Consider the following 18,946-nt stretch of genomic DNA (forward strand, 5'->3'; position numbering starts at 1 on the left):
TATTTTTTAATTATAAAATGGTATCACTTTATATATGCTGATTTTCAAATATTTTCCTTTCTTACCAATATATCATATTTTTACGTCAATAAATAACACTGCCAACAGATAGCTCTCACTGTCAGAATAGCCTCTTGATACTCCTTTGTATAAGTAATGTAACCAGTCTTCTGTTGACACATTTCTGGATTCGGTTTCCAGATTTGGGGTTGCAGAGCAAGGTTGCTTCTAGAAAGAATGCTACTGTGAACAGTACGACTTTTTGTGTGTAAAGATTTCATATTTTTATATTGTAAAAATCTATGTTTCTGTTGTAATTGTTCTTTTAAAAAGTGACTCCCCCCCCCCCCCGGGGGGNCGGGGAAGTACCTGAGAACAGATAAATACTCTTCTGCGTGTTTTCCTAATCTGGTTTAAGGATATTCGTTGTCTTTTTGGAATTTATTTTAGCTCACGATACATGTTGTGATAAGAGATACTAATCTTAGAAGAACACTCAATTAACAATTTCTTATAACTGCCTTAAATTCTTATATATTGTCTGTGATTTTGAAAGGAGAAACATAAATCATTACTAACCGATTTAGACTATTTCAAATATAGGTAAATTCTTATTAGGAGAGGCAAATGTAGACTGAGTGCTTGATCTGACCTTGCAAATGAGACAATCCCTGCCCTCATGTAGACTCTAGTAAGAAAGATGAGACATCGAGCCACAGTTCAGAGGAATAAATTATAAGCTAATATATGCAGAAAAGCTGAGAGTAGTTTCAGAAAATATGCTGATGTACTGAGAACGGCGAAGTATTAATCAGGGCAAGCTTCCCTTGAGTTGACACCGGAACCAAGATGAAAACAAAATGAGGAATGAGGGGAACGGAAAGTGAAATTGCCTCATACAGTGACGTCATCACCTGGGACGAGTTCTGCGGGATGAGTTCCCTGAGCAAATCCACATCTCTCCTTAACCAGGAAGAAAAGACTCTCTCACCTAATGGAGGAATCCTTTCTTTTGGAGGGATGTAATTCTGCGTCAGGGGTCTCACTTAACCTTCAAGAAACAAACCGGTTGTCAGCTGCTCGCGTTTTCAGATGCAAGAGCCGTGGAGCGTGAGGAGGTGGTGACCACAGGACCCATGCTGAACGGAAAGCAAGGACAGGGATACAGTTTTTCTCAGATGGGTCTCTTTCCGATCTTGAGGTTTCGAGACTTAAGGTGATTCTCCAAGATACTGAAGAGGTAACACATTTCATCACCAAAGTAACTTCCTGTGATCCCACCTGTGATGTGTGAGGGCAGCACAAAGACTGGGTAGATAGGACCCGAGGTGGCAAAGTGGGGGAAGGTGAATCTTACGTGTCTCCAAAGGGCACTTGCATGGGAAGCAAGCTCATCTGCTCTCAGGATGCCAGAAAAACTTGGAAGGCAGAAGTGGAGCATAGGACCAAAACCAAAATTGACAGTTCTACCCCCGACCCCACATAGCCAATGACTGTCCCTCCTCCACCCAGCGACTGGGAGCTTCCTCTCTGAAGACACTGAACCAGCAGGCTCTGGTCACAATAGGGGCACTGAGGGTTGCAGAGAGAAATGAATAGGAAGTCTGCATTCTGAAAGGTGAGATCCCTACCTCTCTATTTCCTACGGGCTCCTAAACCACGGCTGGCGAGGATCAGACCCAACAAGCAGGGAGCTGGAGACTTCTCCTCTTGAGAAGCAGGATGGCCACAGGGGAAGAATGACGGACACGGATATTAGAAATCTCCCACTGGAAAAGATGGCTGGACGTTCCGTCCCTCTACACTAAAGCCCTCATCTGGGGACGGTCAATGTACACCAGTGTGCGTGCGATCGTCATAAGCTACCGCGCCAGCAAGGACCAAGGTTTCGGTAGTCACGTGACGCAAATGTGGCCATTGCTTTTACTGCACACTGGAATACTAGTAATTACATTGACGAGCTGGAGATGGGGTGAGGGGGCGGGTAGAGGAATGCCATTTTTCATTATTATGCCTTTTGGAACTATATGATTTTTATCATGTGCCATTACATTAGCTATGTTAATTGAAAGAAACAATGCTCTGTCGTAGAGATTAGGCCTGGGGTTGCTCCTTTAACAGCATGGTGGCTGGCCTGTAATAGGCACTCAATAAATACTGGGTGTGAATATGAATCATTTTCATTTTTGTGTCGTTCCTGGAAGAAGCCATCTCTTTCAGAGTAAGTCATTATTCCTTTCTCTATCTGCCACTGGAGTCCCTGCAATGCAAATATTCCTGCACTAGACATTTTGCAATTTCTGGAATATTCCATTTTACCTAAAATAACTTTTATTTACAGTACTATTTTTAAGTGTGGGGTTTAAGATAATGCTAAGGTTATACAGTAGAAATGTGCTCTGGTAATAAGAACCTTTAACATTTGTCATTTCTGTGTGTTCACCTCTCTAGATCTGAAATAGCTCAGCTCAGTCAAGAGAAAAGGTATACACATGACAAACTGGAAAAGTTACAGAGGAGGAATGATGAGTTGGAGGAACAGTGTGTCCAACACGGGAGACTACATGAGATAATGAAGCAAAGGTAATGCAACCTTAACAATCAACTGACATGCTGTATATTGAAGGTGTTTGGTTCCAGAGCCGAGTGGGAATTGATGTGGAATAAATGGCATTCATGGCCACTCTGGCACACAAGGGACATGCTCAAAATCTAATACTCTTGAGTATTTATGCTTCCCCAGCTTAGGTTGTTCTTATAACATACAGAAGGGAGAGCGTTCTCTAGACATGGAGTTAGATTTAATAGAGAGCATTGTAGGGAAACCATCTGCCTTCACGGTGTAAGTCGGTAATGTGAAATATGGAGGACTTTCATAGAAATGAGGTTTCCTGTGTTTTTTGTGAGATAAAATGTATAAGAGGTTGAGAAGGTTAAAGATCTTTTTAAAATATATTTATTTATTTACTTGAGAGAGAGAGAGTGCACACTCGAGTGGGGGAGGGAGAGAGAATACCCAAGACAACTGACTCCCTGCTGAGCGCAGAGCCCGATATGGGGCTGAATCCCATGACCCATGAGATCATGACCTGAACCGAAACCAAGAGTCAGCTGCTTAACCGACTGAGCCACCCAGGCGCCCCAAAGGTTAAATCTCTTCATCAGATATGCACTGATGATGTTGCTTGAGACAGAATTTGACTCCAAACCTTATGGTTCTTTCTGGTGGTGTCACTTGGAGCAAGTCCTGTGACCTCCCTGATCATCAGTTTCTTCATCTGTGTTTTGGGACTAATAATGGCCACTTTGCAGTTTGATATAAAGAGCAAATGTATGTCAAGCACCTGGCTCCTACTAGTGACCTACTGAATGCCACCAGTGATATTGCTCCCTTTCTCTAGACGATGAAACACAAGCTCAGAGAGACTAATGGATTTGCTCAGAGGGACAAGTTGAGGAGGTGGTAGAGTTTGAACCTGAATCTTGATCTTCTGACTCCAAATTCCTTTCCTTTTTAGTGTCGTTCTTTTGTAATGAACCCAGCCCCGTCTCATTTCCTATAAATGTGTCACTTAAAATTTCCGTATAATGATGGATTCCCAGGGGAAAAGAAATGTCAGTATTTACACCATAGTTGAATGGATTGCTATAAATTTGGACTTCATGTAGCGATCACATGCATAGCACCGCGGCGAGCTTGAAGGGGTGTTCTCGGCTCCTAGCCCCCCCATTCCTATCCTGTTCCCCAGATACCCCACATCTTCTCTGTTTCAAAAGCAATTGTTGATATAATTGAGAGGAAAATGAAAATGCTTATAGACTCCTTTTATTTTGTATTTTTTTAAATTTAAAGTCAACATTGAGTCCTTGGGGAGGGGGTAAATACTTTATAATTTTGATTGCTTGCTGTATTGAAGAGAAGAAAGCAGTCAGAAAATGGCACTGCTTTTCAGTCACCAAAATATTAAAATATGGGTGTCTTTGGCAGATATTAATCATTCATTTATTTACTCATTGAAATATTTACATAGACTCAGACAGTGTTCTAGGCCAGACTAAAATATTTTAGGTTTTGTGGGCCACATGTGGTTTCTGTCACAGGGTCTTCTCTGTTTTGTTTTTGTATTTTACAATTTTTTTTTTTTTAAGATTTTATTTATTTGTCATAGAGAGAGCGAGCACGAGCAGGGGGAGCGGCAGGGAGAGGGAGAAACAGACTCCCCACTGAGCAGGGAACCTGGTGGGGGACTCAATTCCAGGACTCTGAGATCATGACCCGAGCCGAAGGCAGACACTTAACCAACTGAGCCACCCAGGTGTCCCTTTTACAACCTTTTAAGAAAGCAAAACCGTACATGGCTAGAGGGCCAGCAAAACAAGCCAGGGAATTTGACCTGGTCCTTTGGCTGCAATTTGCCACATACTGGCAACCAAGGCATTTTGCTAATTTTTTTTTTCTTAAATTTGTACTAGAGTCCACAAACTGCACTCAGCCATGTTCTCTTACCTTGAAACAAACGGGAAGGTAGCTGTTACTCCATCCGTGTCCAGACGGACGACTGAGGCTCAGAGAGCTACCGTTGCCGACTGAAGGTCGGGCAGCAAACTAATCATTCACTCAGCGGGTGTTTACTGATTGCCACCCTGCGTCCTGTTCTCCAACACAAGCTGGGAAGAAAATAGTAATTATGGTCCCCAGTGTCATGGCATTTACGGCCTTATAGGGAAGGTGGATACAGACCAAATAACTTTGTAAATATCTAGTTAATTACAGCAACACTTGGTTCTATGAAAGAGATAACTACTTTGTGGTAAAAGCACCTTTAATAAGGGGGCCTACCTGCTCAGGAAAATTTTCAGTGAGAAAATAATACTTGAAATGAATCTGTAAGCGTGGGGATAGCAACGGCTTGCTTTCCAGAGCAGGAGCTGGCAGACCGCGCCCCGGCCCATGCCCACGGTGCGTGGCTCAGAAAGGCAGTCGTGCTCGTCTGTCCACGTACTGTCTGTGGCTCAGCTCTCACACAGCAGGGCCGGAGCTGAGCCCTTGAGTCAGACACTGTGACTTACCAGCCCAGGAAGCCTGAAATATTTACTGTCTGGCCTTCTCCTAAAAAAGTTTGTAAAATTGAAGATCCTGAGGTAGGACTTTTGAGGAAGGAAAGAAACTGTGTGTTTAACGTCAAGAGTAAGGGAAAGAATGACACGCGATGAGGTTGGAGAGATAGGGGGCCTTTAAGTTTTTATTACAGACCCGTTACTTTATCCTTTTACTGAAGAGAAGAAATAATTTAAAAATAATTTTTTAAAGAATGATGTAATCAAATTTGCATTTAGAAAATAGCATTCCAGGGGCGCCTGGGTGGCACAGCGGGTTAGGTGTCTGACTCTTGGTTTTGGCTCAGGTTGTGATCTCATGGTCATGGGATCGAGCCCCACATTGGGCTCCACACTCAGCACAGAGTCTGCTCAAGATTCTCTCTCCTTTTCCCTCTGCCCCTTCCCCCGCTCTGTCTCTCTAAAATAAATATATAAATCTTAAAAACAAACAGCATTCCAGTTCCCGGAGTAGATCATGTATCAGAGCAGAGCCACAGTGTTTGTACAGGCTCCAGTGGGAGCTCCTGGAGTAGTTAGTCAAGCGATGATGGTGGCTTGGACTCGAATGATGATAATGATGATAGAGGGAAGCAAACAGATTGGGGAGACATGCAGGAGGTGAAATCAATAGGACTCAGCAATTGATTGGCTGTGTTGGGTAGGGGGGCATGTCCAGGACAATACCCACATTCCCGACTCGAGCAGTGGGGACATAGTGGTGCCACTTAGAGAGCTAGAGGATGTGGAGGGAAACGGGTTTGTGGGCAAGATGGCTTGGGTTTGGGATGAGACCAAGTGTTCAGTTCAGCCCTGTTGAATTTACTGTGCCAGTGCTTCGTACAAATGGAAATGTCAAATAAGCAGGGGGACATAGGAGACTCTGCTCAGGAGACAGGTCTGGGCTGGAGATAGAAATCTAGTGGCCCATAGAGAATATTTGGAACCTTGTGGGCAAATGAGGTGGATCACTTAGAGGAAAAATACAGGAAAAAGGAAAAAGGGCTCCAACATTTAAAGAACTTCAACATTTTTAAAAAGGTTTATTTATTTATTTGAGAGAGAGAGAGAGAACAAGCAGGAGTGGAGGGAGAGGGAGAGAGAGTCTGAAGCAGACTCCACACTCAGCATGGAGCCTGACGCGGGGCTCGATCTTACGACCCTGAGATCACAACCTGAGCCGAAACCAAGAGTTGGATGCCTAACCGACTGTGTCACCCAGGCGTCCCAAGAACATCAACCTTTTTTTAAAAAAAAATATTTTATTTATTTATTTATTTGACAGAGAGAGCAAGAGAGAGCACAATCAGGGGAACAGGGGGAACAGTAGAGAGAGAGGGAGAAGCAGGCTCTCCGCTGAGCAGGGAGCCCGATGTGGGGCTCGATCCCAGGACCCTGGGATCATGACCTGAGCTGAAGGCAGATGCTTAACCATCTGAGCCACCCAGGTGCCCCGAACATCAACCTTTTTAAAGGTAAGGTAAAAGTTGGCAAAAGACATTAAGACAAGTAATCTGGGAAATAAGTGGAAACCAGAAGGGCAGGCTGTCATGCGTGCTTCAGGAAGGAGGAGGGGACCAACCAGATGCTGCTGAGTGATTGAGTGACTGAAGGTATCCGCTGGACTTAGTGACATAGACAGACTGGTTATGTTAACGAAAATACTGCTAGTAGAAGAGTATAGCAACCATATTAGAGCAGATTGAAAAGTTGTGTGAGTAGAAAAACTGACATAGCAAATTTCAAGTACTTTTTCATGAGATTCGGCGGCCAAGGAAAGTGGGAAGCATTAGCAAGCCGGAGAGATAGACCAAGCTACCAGTGGTTGGGGGATGTATTAGGAGGGGTAGATGTGAATGCATTAAATTCTGATTGTCCAGATCATTTAACTGTGGAGTCAGGAAACGTCCATTTTCCAGCTGGTGATTGGGAATCCCTGGAGTCCACAAAGGCAGTCCAGTCCAGGGGATTCCTATTCAAGATAGCAATGGCATGTTTTCTTGTTTTAAGACAGGTGTTGATTCATACATTTTATCATAGAAAATAGAACCACGTGAGAGCTCTTAGAGCCAGTAGAGACCCACTGAGTGCCCTCACATGCTGTCGTGCGGTCAAGTATTGGGTTACCAGCCCCCAGCAATCCACATCGCTTTGTTAGTTACACAGTCTTACATGGTTTTTTCTCTTTTTGTGGTAATATATGGCTTAAATTATACACATAAAAACCATTGACGACGACATGCAGCTGCTGATTGAAATGTAACGAGTGAATAATGAGTTTTAAATTGGCCATTCTTCCATAAACTACTTCAGAATGATCTTCAAGTTATGTATTTTTCTAATGGAAAGTTTATTCCTTGAAAACCAGTGTTAAGAATGGGAAATAGGAGCACCTGGCTGTCTCAGTCGATAGAGCATGTGACTCTTGATCTTGGGGTCATGAGTTCAAGCCCCATGTTGGGCCTAGAGCTTACTTAGAAAAAAAAAGGAAATAGAGTATTGATTTTTATCAAATTTGACATTCCATTTTGGGGGAATTAAGACTATTCACTGTTTTTAGAGAAGTCCCTGAAAACAGAAGCCTGAAATCTTAACCTTTATTTCATCATTTAAAAACAAAATAAGACAAAATATTGGCAGAGAGAATCCAACAATATTTAAAAAGAATTACACTCTACAACCAAGTAGGATTTATTCCAGGTATGTAAGACTGGTTCAACATTCAAAAATCAATTTATGTAGCCCATCACATCAATAGGCTAGGCAAGAAAAATCACAGGATCATATCAATAGGTGTAGAAAAAGCATTGACGAAATCCAACACCTATTCATGTTAAAAACTCTCAGTAAACGAGAAGTAGCAGGGAACGTCCTCAACTTGATACAGAACATCTACAAAAAGCCTAGTGCTGATACCATACTTGATGGTAAGAAATTCAAAGCTTTCCCGAAAAGATCAGATATAAGGCAAGGATATTCCCTTTCACCCTCCTCTTCAACATCATACTGGAAGTTCTAGCTAATGCAATAAGACAAAAAAAGAAGTAAAGGGTATAAAGATTGTGAAGGATGATATAAAACTGTCTTTGTTTGTAAGATGGTATGATCATCTGTATAGAAAAAAACTCCTGGAACTAATAAGCAGTTATAGCAAGGTTGTAAGACACAGGGTTAATACATGAAAATTAATCACTTTCCTATATGATCAATGAACAACTGGAATTTGAAATTAGAATCACACACCATTTATATTAGCACCGCAGAAATTAAATACTTAGGTATAACTCTAACAAAGTAGGTACAAGATTTATATGAGGAAGCTACAAAATTCTAATGAATGAAGCCAAAGAATTAGTGAACGGAGAGACAGTCCATGTTCATAGATAAGAAGGCTCAATATTGTCCAGATGTCGGTTCTTCCCAGCTTGTCCTGTAGCTTTTGTAATCCCGATTAAAATCCCAGTAAGTTATTTTGTGGGTAGTGATGAACTGCTTCTGAAGTTTATATGGAGAAGCAAAAGACCCAGAATAGCCAGCACACTTTCAATATAATGAGGAGAAGGACGAAGTGGAGGACTGGACCTACCTGACTTCCAATTTACTACGAAGCTGTAGTAATCCAGACAGTGTGGTATTGGGTAAGAATTGACAAACAGATCAATGTAATGGAGCAGAGAACCCAGAAGGAGGCCCAAATTAATATAGTCAAATGATCATTGGTGAAGGAGCAAAGGCAATACATTGGAGCAAAGATAGTCTTTTCAACGAATGGTGCTGGAATAACTGGACATCCACATGCAAAAAAAAAAAAAAAAAAAAAAGAGAGAGAGAGAGAATCTAGGCACAGATCTTATACCTGACACAAAAATTAACTCAAATGGCCCACAGACCAAAATATAAAATACAAAACTTTGAAACTCCTAGAAGACAACCTAGATGACTTGGGAATGATGATGACTTTTTAGACACAACACCAAAGTAATTGATGATAGACTTTATTCAAGTGTAAAACTTTGGCTTTGAGAAAGGCAATGTCAAGAGAATGAGAAGAAAAGCACAGACTGGAAGAAAATATTACAAAGATGATAAAGAACTATTGTCTAAAATAGTCAAAGAATTCTTAAAGCCCAACAATAAGAAAATAAACAAAACAATTAAAAAATGAGTCAAAGACCTTAACAGGCACCTTATCAAAGAAGAGATACAGATGGCAAATGAGCATATGAAAAAAGGTCCACATCATATGTCATCAGGGAAATGCAAACTAAAACTACAATGGGATACCACTACACACCCGTTAGAGTGGTCAAATCCAGAATACCGACACCATCAAGTGCTAGCCAGGATGTGGGAAAATAGGAACTCTCCTTCACTGCTGGGGGGAATGCAAAATGGTATGGTCACTTTGGAAGACAGTTTGGCAGTTTCTTACAAAATTAAATGTATGATCCAGCAATCATGCTCCTTGATATTTACCCAAAGTAGTTGAAAACTTATATCCACCCAAGAACCTGTACAGAGGTATCTGTAGCAACTTTATTCATAATGTCCAAACATGGAAACAACCAGATATCCTTCAGTAGGTGAATGGATAAACCATGATCCTACCAGACAGTGGAACAGTATCTAGCATTAAAAAGAAATGAGCTATCAGGCCTTGAACAGAGATGCAGGAACCTTAAATGTTTATTATGAAGTGAAAGAAGCCAGTCTGAAAAGGCCACAAACCATATGATTCCAACTACATGACATTTTGGAAAAGACAAAACGATGGAGGTAGTAAGAAGGTCAGTGGTTACCAGAGGTACGGGTGGAGGAGAACAGAGGATTTGTAGGGCAGTGAAAATACGCTATGTGGTACCATAATAGTGTCTGTGAATCATCATGCATTTGTCTAAACCTGTAAAATGAACAACATCAAGAATGAAGCCTAACCTGAGCTATGGACTTTGGGAGATTGTGACGTGTCTCTGTAGGTTCATTACTTATAACAAATGTATCACTCTACTAGAGGATGCTGATGATGGGGGGGTGGTCTGTGCATGTGTGAGAACAGGGGATATATGAGAAGGTTCTTTGCCTTCCCCTCAGTTTTGCTGTGAGTCTTAAATTGCTCTAAAAAAAGTCAATAAAAAAATGAAGCAATAAGTTGAATTTTACATTAAAAAAACTCCCAAGAATTCCAAAAAATATCATGAAACTATTTTTATATGTTTTTTATTCTTACACATCAATTTAATTTCAAATCTATATTATAGAGCACACTTTGTTCCTAAACCATATTATGTTATTGGCCAATTGTGCCTTTTTTCTTGTATAATTAATTCATTAAGGATTTAATTTATGTAAGTGAAGTAGCTGGCATTATTGGTTACATAGGAAAATTACTTCTTTTAGCTTTTTATTTTGAAATAATTTGGCTTATAGACAAGTTACAAAAATAATTGAGAGCTCCCATATGCCCTTCTCCCAGCCACGTGCAATGTAAGCATTGTATGTAACCACAATCCAGTGATCTGACCTGGGAAATTAGCATCAATGTGGTACTAGGAACTCATCTCTAGACCTCATTAGGATTTCACTAGTTTTCCCCGAATATTCTAGTTCTGGTTCAAGATTCTATGTTGCATTTAGTTCTCATTTCTCTTTCGTAGTCTTTAGACACTTAATTATTTCTCTCAGCGGGGAGAAACCTGACTTGTGATGGTTCCTCACTTTTGATGAGAACTGCTCCATTGTTTGTAGAGTGGCTCGGTGTTGGTTTGTCTGAGGCTTCCTCAAGGTTAGGCTGAGGTTGGTCATTTGGGGCAGGAATCCCACAGTGTTGTGTCCCTCTCAGCGCACTGTGTTGAGGGCGACAAGCTTTCAGTGTGTCCTGTCATGGGTGGTGTTGACTTTGAGCACTGGGTCGAGGTGGGGTCTACCAGATCTCTGCTCAAGAGAAGTTTTTAAGTGCCTCACAGGGAGATAGCTAGAGACCACGCAAATACCCTATTTCTCATCTTTTTTTTTTAAAGATTTATTTATTTATTTTGGGTGGGGGAGAGGGAGAGAATCTCAAACAGACTCTGGTCTGAGTGCAGAACCTGACACCCGTCTTGATCTCACAACCCTGAGATCACGACCTGAGCCGAAACCAAGACTCGGGCGCCTAACTGACTGCGCTACCCAGGCACCCCTCTCATCATATTTTTTAATAGACTTTATCTTTTAGAATAGTTTCAGGTTCAGGAAAATTGCTTTAAAACTAAACTTTATATTAAAAGATTTAAAGATCTACCTATTTCAGATAAAATTTGTTACTTTAAAAATCCCTCTTCATCATATTGTGTAAAAACTGTGAAATAATCTAACTGACCCCTGAGGGGATTCATAAAGGCATGTATTTCTGTGAAAGGCTTTGAGAGTCAGATGAGTTTGCAGATGCTGGGGTAGGCCGAGCGGAGGAGAGCCCGTGCTTAGCCAGGCTGAATCCTGGCCTAGGAGAGGGTCACCTCCTGCATCTCAGGGGTGGCCTGAGGGGAGGACATGAGCTTGTATGTCCAGCTTTCTGGGTAAGGTGCTGGTAAAGTGCGCTGAGGCCAGAATTGGTTGGTTCTCCATTTATCGGGCATCCTTTTGTGCCAGTCACCGCACTAGGCCGGGGGGACAAGGATGAAAAGGGTCTACTCCTCTGCCCCTCTCCCCTGGCTGCAGGCTCTCTCTCTGTTTGGGCTGGTGGGGCTCCCGAGCAGCTGTGACGTCACCCAGCACCTGCTGCTGCTCCTGTGCCTCCCGAAACCCCACAGGCAAGAAGGAGGGGTATCCTGGGGGACTCGCCTCCTGGGCAGCCTCGGCAGGAGTTGGTTGCCAGGAGTGTTTGTTTGATCTCTTATTCTCTCTGATTTGTGTAAACCAGAAGTCTCTTGATGTTGGATTTGGGTGTAGAGACATAAAACTTTCCCTGTCCCTGAGGAAATGTTTTGAGTTGATCTTGCCTCACTTAGAACAGTAATCAAGGTATGAACTGAAGTGCGGTGGGTCGTGATTTACAGAGAATCAGTAACTCAGTAATTGAGAATGCTAAGGCACATCCCACTGGCCCCACCCCTCCCCGGGTCCTGCCTGAACTCCGGCAGTTTGGCTTCCCGTGATTTTGGAGGCAAAGGACATTTAGTTATTACTGCATCATCAGTGTCGTACTGAGGTCATCTGGGTCTTTAATGCTGCTATTCTCGCTTTTAATTATAAAATGCTCTTAATTTAGATTCATGGTGATTAATTTCATTTGTCCTCTGTTGTTTTGTTAACCTCTTAGGACTGCAGTATTGCATACTTGTTTCAGCAATGTGTCAGTTTCTCAATCACTATGTTCCAAGTCCTATGTGGATTGTAATTCACCAGTGAATCATCTGCCTCTCTTTTGCTAAAGCAAATGTCTGTATAATCCCCACCTTCCATCTCCCCCTGCCCCTGCCAATATGCTTTAGAGAGGCACCCCTTTGGTGATGTGCTGTTTGGGAATTTGGTGTTTTGTTGTTGTTGTTGAGAGAGAGAGAGAGAGCACGCAGGTGCATGGACATGCACACACTCTGGGAGGGGTCCGGGGAAGGGGCAGGGGGAGAGGGAGTGAGAGAATCTTAAGCAGGCTGCACACCCGCCCAGCGCAGAGCCAGCTGCAGGGCTCCATCTCACAACCTTGAGATCATGACCTGAGCTGAAATCAAGAGTCGGAGGCTTAGCCGACTCAGCTACCCAGGCGCCCTGGGAATCTGTATTTTTGGATAACTGACAACATACTATTAAAAGTAAGTTACCATAACTGCTATGTTATTAGACTTATGTGCCATTATTTTGTAATATAAAATTATAGAAGATGATAAGTAATCCATATGTTGCTAGGAAAGAAGCTCATTGCAACTTGTTTATTTTGAAATGTTTCTTGGTTATCACTAGCTTTCGTGGCAGTGTGGGGATTAGGTAGGCTGCCTCCGCGAAGGACTGTTAAACACAAACCATCTGAGAATATTGTGTAGAGGAAAGGAGAAAGCTACGAAAACCAGGAACAGCTTCGAAACTTTGACCCTTTCCCCCCAAATTATGCCAAAATTATAAGCCAATTGGGGTTAACAAGCAATCTCTTTAAAATCCAATTATTCCATGTATTATTGACAAGTCCCTAAGAGGACTAGAAGCCAGGTTCGATTATATTTTAATGGGAAGACCTGAAGTCAGATTGCTTTCCTCCCAGTAACAGAGGACGTTCTAACTGCGGGAATTAGAATTTTGATCTGGGAGTGGATAATAGGCTATTAGAACGCCCTGTCTAGACACCACAGTTGGACCAAGGCAAACACTCTCATAACAGATCACCTGAGAGTAGATTAAATGAAAAGATACCCACCCAAAGGGAGTGACAAAAATGCCAAAGACATTTTAATATAATTCACACTTTTTTCTAGAACAGTCCCAATATCCAAGAAAAGGAAGAAGCTTGCTTTTCACTTATTCATAAAGTATTTATTGAGTGCCTATTACGTAGTGTCGATGTGCTTTGGATAAATCACTGGACGAGCAGACAGACATCCCTGCCCTTAGGTTGTAAGCTGCATTCAGGTTCTAGTTCTCTGCTAGTAAGACCGGGAACTTCAGTAAAGAGACCATGTATCGTCGTTAGGAGCGTGTACCCTAGAACCTGGCTCTCTGGGTTTTCCTAGTTTACCACTTCCTAGCCATGTGGTCATGAGCAAATTCCTTAAATCTTATATTTCCTCATCATCACTTCCTCCCTTTCTCTTTCTGCAAAATGCAACCTTAGAGGGATGTGACAATTGCCTAAAATAATTCACGAAAACTCTTTGGAAAGCAGCTCCTGGTACAGACTTCATGCTCGACAAACGTTTCACACTATTATTCACTCAGTATCCTTCATTCAACATACTTATCAGCCCATTCACGTACAATGGACACTTCAGAGGCTAACGATCTAGAAGGTGGTTTATTAACATTATGGGTTAAATGGGCTCTCGTGAGCTAGTCTGCGAAACAAAACGCTGTGTTTACATCACGTTATTTCTGTGGGAACACCCCTTCTGAATTTTCTAGAGCTGATTTATGGGACAACACTTTGGATCATCCTTGGGAAGGGCCTAAAGTAATCTAAGGGTCTGTGAGTATGTGAATGCATATGTGTTTATGGGTATATGTCCTCTATTCAGTGGTGCAAGTTTTTAATACGAGCCCCAAATAAAATTTCAAGAGGGATACATTTACCTACTTGGTTAAGAACGTCATGTTTTCAGCATAGTTGAGAGCGAAGAGCACGGACAATCAATCAAACAGTTTTTAACTTCCAGTTCTGGGAGGAAAGTTGGTACAATATTTAAAAATTCAAAAAGAAAAAACCCTTAAGAACATAACATAGTAGGAAATAGCTAACGCCTGTTTGGAGACAAATATTTCAGCAAACCAACTCTTACCAGCCAGTCTTAATATTCTTATAATGTTTATTATTTTTTATTTTTCCACAATCAAGTCTGAATAATAAAAAAATATTCAGTTAAAAATAAGTACCAAACGTATGTTCAAATTTTATGAAGAACCACTAGAGATGATGAGCACTGAACACTCCTTGGACAGAGCTTTTGCTAAAAAGGGCAGGCAGATTTCTGTTCTTACATTAGAGGACAGAAAGTATATTTCCATGCTTAAAATCCCTAAACGTTTCTTCCAGAAATCCATTGTAAACCACTCTGAATGAGTTCACTCTTTAAAGTCAAATTTTACTCTCTGGTTTTATTGTTTAGGTAGATTGAGAACTTCTGATTAGCATTTTCATTATGTTAACCCTTATGATTTAAAATTTAATTTAGCGCTTTTAAGTTAAATAGGATTTGTTTTTCATTTCTGCAGTCATGTTTGTTGCTGTGCTGTAAACTATAATTTTAAAACATTGCATGTTAAATGTGAAAACCTATAGTAGGTTGCCTGGCTTGAGCTCTGTGTGGTGTCTTCTAGCTTATTAATAAATCCTTGTAATGATTAACATTTATTACGCAATGAGCATACAAAAGCAAAAGGCCATGATCTCTACCCTTAAGGAGCTTCCAGACCCACAAGGGAAGCACATGTGATCACAGTTGAATAATCTGCTCTGGTCTGATTCACCCAGGGTGCTCAGGAGTGCATCAGACTGGCACCTTACCCAGATTTGGAGGGACAGGGCACTGTTCCTTAGAGAAATCATTCCTAACTGAATCCCGACAAGACGTAGAAGTGATCTTTGCAGAGAGAAAGAAGTACATGTTTAAAGGTCCCAGAGGTCAAGGAGAACATGGTCTCTTCAAGAATGACACCATGGCTTTAAAATCATAGATGAGGTGGGGGTGGTAGGCATGGGTCAGATCTTCCTGTTCATTTCCTATCTCTCCTCCTTCTGGGCCCCCACTTACACATTGGTTAGATCATCTGAGGTTGTCCCACAACTCTTCAGTGCACTGTTCCAGGCACTCCCCTCGCACCCTAACTCCTTTCTCTTTTCTTTGTAGTTCACCTTGGATCCTTTCTACTGGTCAATCTTCAAACTTAATGATTTCCCTCCTCTGTTGAGTTTGAGGCCCATCAAATGTATTCTTTAGTTCTGATGCTTTTTTGTTTGTTTGTTTGACTGTCATCTTGGCTGGGGATGGGGATGGGGATGGGACCTCCTACTGCTTCCTCAGGGTCAGATACATTGTATGCTGGAGATGATTTATTAAATTTTTGGAAATGTATGGGGCATTCGACATCATGTTGGCAGTTTTAAATTGACCGTGGCAGAAGTATTCACATCAGAGAAATTGGCAGACATCATGAGACAGGACCTCTTTGCCCCAAGAGAGCTGCATTTCAGACTTCTGCCATCACACCACTGATGGATTTTACTTCTACTCCTCCCTCAGTAAAAATGTATCTATTCCTTGGGCCAGGTGCACAAAGTTTCCACCCATCTTCCAAGGGGAAGAGAGCTTTTGCTTCTCACCTTCCCCCAGGACCTTTATCTGGTTATCTTGCAACCTCAGCTCTGATTGGCTCAAGAAAAATTATGGTTTTGTTGATTGTTTAACTTCTTTCTGCTTGTTAGGGTAAGAGTTGTATTCATTTGTGGCTCCCTACATCCTAAGAGGAAGTAGAACCCTCAGCAGTTAGGTCTAGAAGAGTTCTTCTCTTGAATCATGTAAAACCTAAGTCTGGAGTTTATTCTGAGCACTGTGAGAGGGTAGCCTTTGAAGGCTTTTCAGGAGGGAGAGACAGTTCTGTGATGTTAACCTTTTAAACATGGTGATGTCTACCTCCTGCTTGCTCAGTCAGAGTGGACACCTGATCACTTTCTTCTCGGCATTTCCCATCTTTTATGTGGTAGCTTGTTTCTAGGTGCTGAGCTCATTGATTCCTTTCACTAGTCAATTCTTTGCATTATCAGACTACTTCCGTTTCTATGACTTATTCCTCTGGTGTGTATCTTTCTCTGTCCGTCTTTAGATATGTTAACTACCCAAGTGGGTGATATTTGTGAAGATTTGGCCAAACACTTCATTTCCATTGTTTTAGAACCTGGGTAAGAATTAAGGGTGAATGTTTGTTTTGGCTGCCGTCCCAGGGCAGCGAGAGCGGGAGAAAGGAAGGTGAGGCTTGGAAGAATGGAGAACAATGTAGGACAGGTGTGTTATCATACTGCAGTTTCATTATAAGACATAACCACAGAGATATTTCTGGATAAGCCTGTGACAACGAAACTGCCTCCAAATGGCCCATTGGCAGGAAGAAAAGAGAGGGGATTTTATGTGCCCAGGTTCCAGAATTTTCCCCATGGAAGACAATTCACCTGCCCTCTAGACTTATTAACCAGTGCTTTTAGTAGCTGCTTCAGAAGCTGAGTCCTGAATTCTAGAGCTGGGCATGGCATTTGGCTCCAAGTGGCAGGAGAAGCCCCTGACTTGAGGTGTGGGCAGTGGGACTCAGGTGGCAAACCTGAGTCAGTATTGATTTCTGTCTTTCACAGTCTTTCACTTTCTCCGGTAATTTGTAAGCTTATTGCCGAAAGGCGTCATGTCTTCTGTGGAAACAACAAATTATAGTAAGGAGAGAACACTAGCTAGGGAGCAGAAGCTCATGGTTGAGGTTACCATGGGATTTTGGACAGGCCACATAAACTCTTTCAGGCTCGACTTCCTTATCCATGGAATGGGGATTAAGGACCACGCAGAATAGTGATGAGGATCAAATCAGATCTTAGCTATAAACATTGGTGGGTGGGGGGAACTGCACTATATAAATATAGTATAGCGTTATTACGCGGTTGGCTGTCTTGCCATCATGTCATCATGGAATCACAGTGTTGGTTAGGGAGCTGAGACTTGGTGATCTCTGACACAAGACTGCAGTTTTATAACTAAAGAATCTGCAGCAGAGAGGCCCTGTGGAATTTGACTGTTAGATCAATACTATTAAGATAGTATTCTTGTCTTCTGTTTTTTAGAGGGGCAAACGGGCTCCAAGAGGTTCTGTGACTTCCCAGGGTCACCATTTTCACTGAGCTGATACATGTTGGCAGGGCCAGTCTGGGGAATGCCAGAGCCCACACCTTCACCGGGTACACCACAGTGTCTCCCCAAGGGTCCCCAGCCGGCCGGCATCCGAGCTGGGCCTGGACTCCAGGACCCCCAGAGTCCCGAGCTCCGAAGCTCCCCAGCAGATTTTCCCGTTCCAAACTCGAGAGTGACAGCGTGGCATCTAAGCGTCAGATTCTCTGCTAGGGGCTCTTTGGGCTAATGTGCCTTAGAGACCCCCCCACCCCCTACTGGTTACAGCCAGACTAAATGAGCTTTTGAAAAGATTTTTTAATTACTGATACAGCATATGGTGCAGAGTGGTTAAGAACATACAGTTTCTGAAGCCTTCTGCGCAGGTTCTAATCCCGGCCCCAGCGCTGAACCGGCTGTCACTCCTCTCCCGGGCAAGGCACTCCTCTCTCAGTGACTCAGCCTCCTGACCCACAACAGGAGGGAAGAAAGGTTCCCACCTCCTCGGGTTGTTGGGAGACCAAAAGGAGCTTCGAGTCCGCTGCAGCGATATATGTTTTCATTAAATAAAATAATTCATTCCTGGGTCTTATTTTGCAATTCAAATGAAATAGTGTATCATCATTCAGTGAAAAGTAAATCAAGGGAGAAGAAAAACACAAAATAGCAGGTCTCCCTGGTAGGATGGCCAGACCTCACTTCTCGGGAAATACTCCGCTTTAGGCTGCTTCTGTGGGGTGTTGTTCAGAGGCAGACCTTTTCCGCTGACTTGGGGAGGGCAGTTCAGTGTGGGGGTTGGAGAGCCCGCCAAGCAGCTCGGGGGCTCCTCCTGGCAGGTGGGACTCGTGCAGCCAAGCCTTGTGTGAAGCCCTTCGGGCATGACGCCTTTGTGCTCTCTGACGTGGCACAAAAGACAGAAATCTAGAATCAGTGGAACACAATGAATGGACCCCTTTGTGGAATTCCATGTTGTTTTTAGCATTTCTTTGGCAATTTTGAGCAAAATAACTTCTGAGGTGATTCCACCAGGAACAATGCCTTTAGATCTTTTAAAGTGTTTTCTTCTGTTTCGTTGAACTTGTACATGGCTGGGGGGAGGGAGAAAGCAGTTTGATGCATTGTTCTCACCACGGATAACATGCAGACTGCTGGCCGTGGCAATTTAACAGATTAAAGAGAGTGGTTTGGGGATGATATCCTGATAATATACAGTGATATTTTCTGGGCTTTCGTTTTCTAGAAACTAATTGGTTTAAAAAATTGCTGCCGTCCTTGAAATACGTGTGTGTGTGTGTGTGTGTGTGTGTGTG

The 18,946-nt window shown here is 42.4% G+C and overlaps 1 protein-coding gene across 7 annotated transcripts in view; it reads left to right on the forward strand.

Annotated features, from left to right (window-relative positions):
• The window catches only part of SDCCAG8 (SHH signaling and ciliogenesis regulator SDCCAG8), a 226,519-nt gene that overhangs the window by 152,392 nt on the left and 55,181 nt on the right, over positions 1-18,946 (forward strand). For all 7 annotated transcript variants that reach the window (XR_005836324.1, XR_005836323.1, XR_005836322.1 and 4 more), the window contains one exon: positions 2,452-2,583. Coding sequence is in view for 3 of the 7 variants with exons in the window: in XM_008694795.2 (XP_008693017.2) it covers positions 2,452-2,583 (132 nt within the window). In the remaining 4 variants the exon portion in view is untranslated. Of the gene's footprint in view, positions 1-2,451; positions 2,584-18,946 lie in introns of those variants that run through there.

This window comes from Ursus maritimus, unplaced genomic scaffold, assembly GCF_017311325.1.
Source record: "Ursus maritimus isolate PB19 unplaced genomic scaffold, ASM1731132v1 scaffold_2, whole genome shotgun sequence".
In the NCBI taxonomy this organism is placed as follows: Eukaryota; Metazoa; Chordata; class Mammalia; order Carnivora; family Ursidae; genus Ursus; species Ursus maritimus.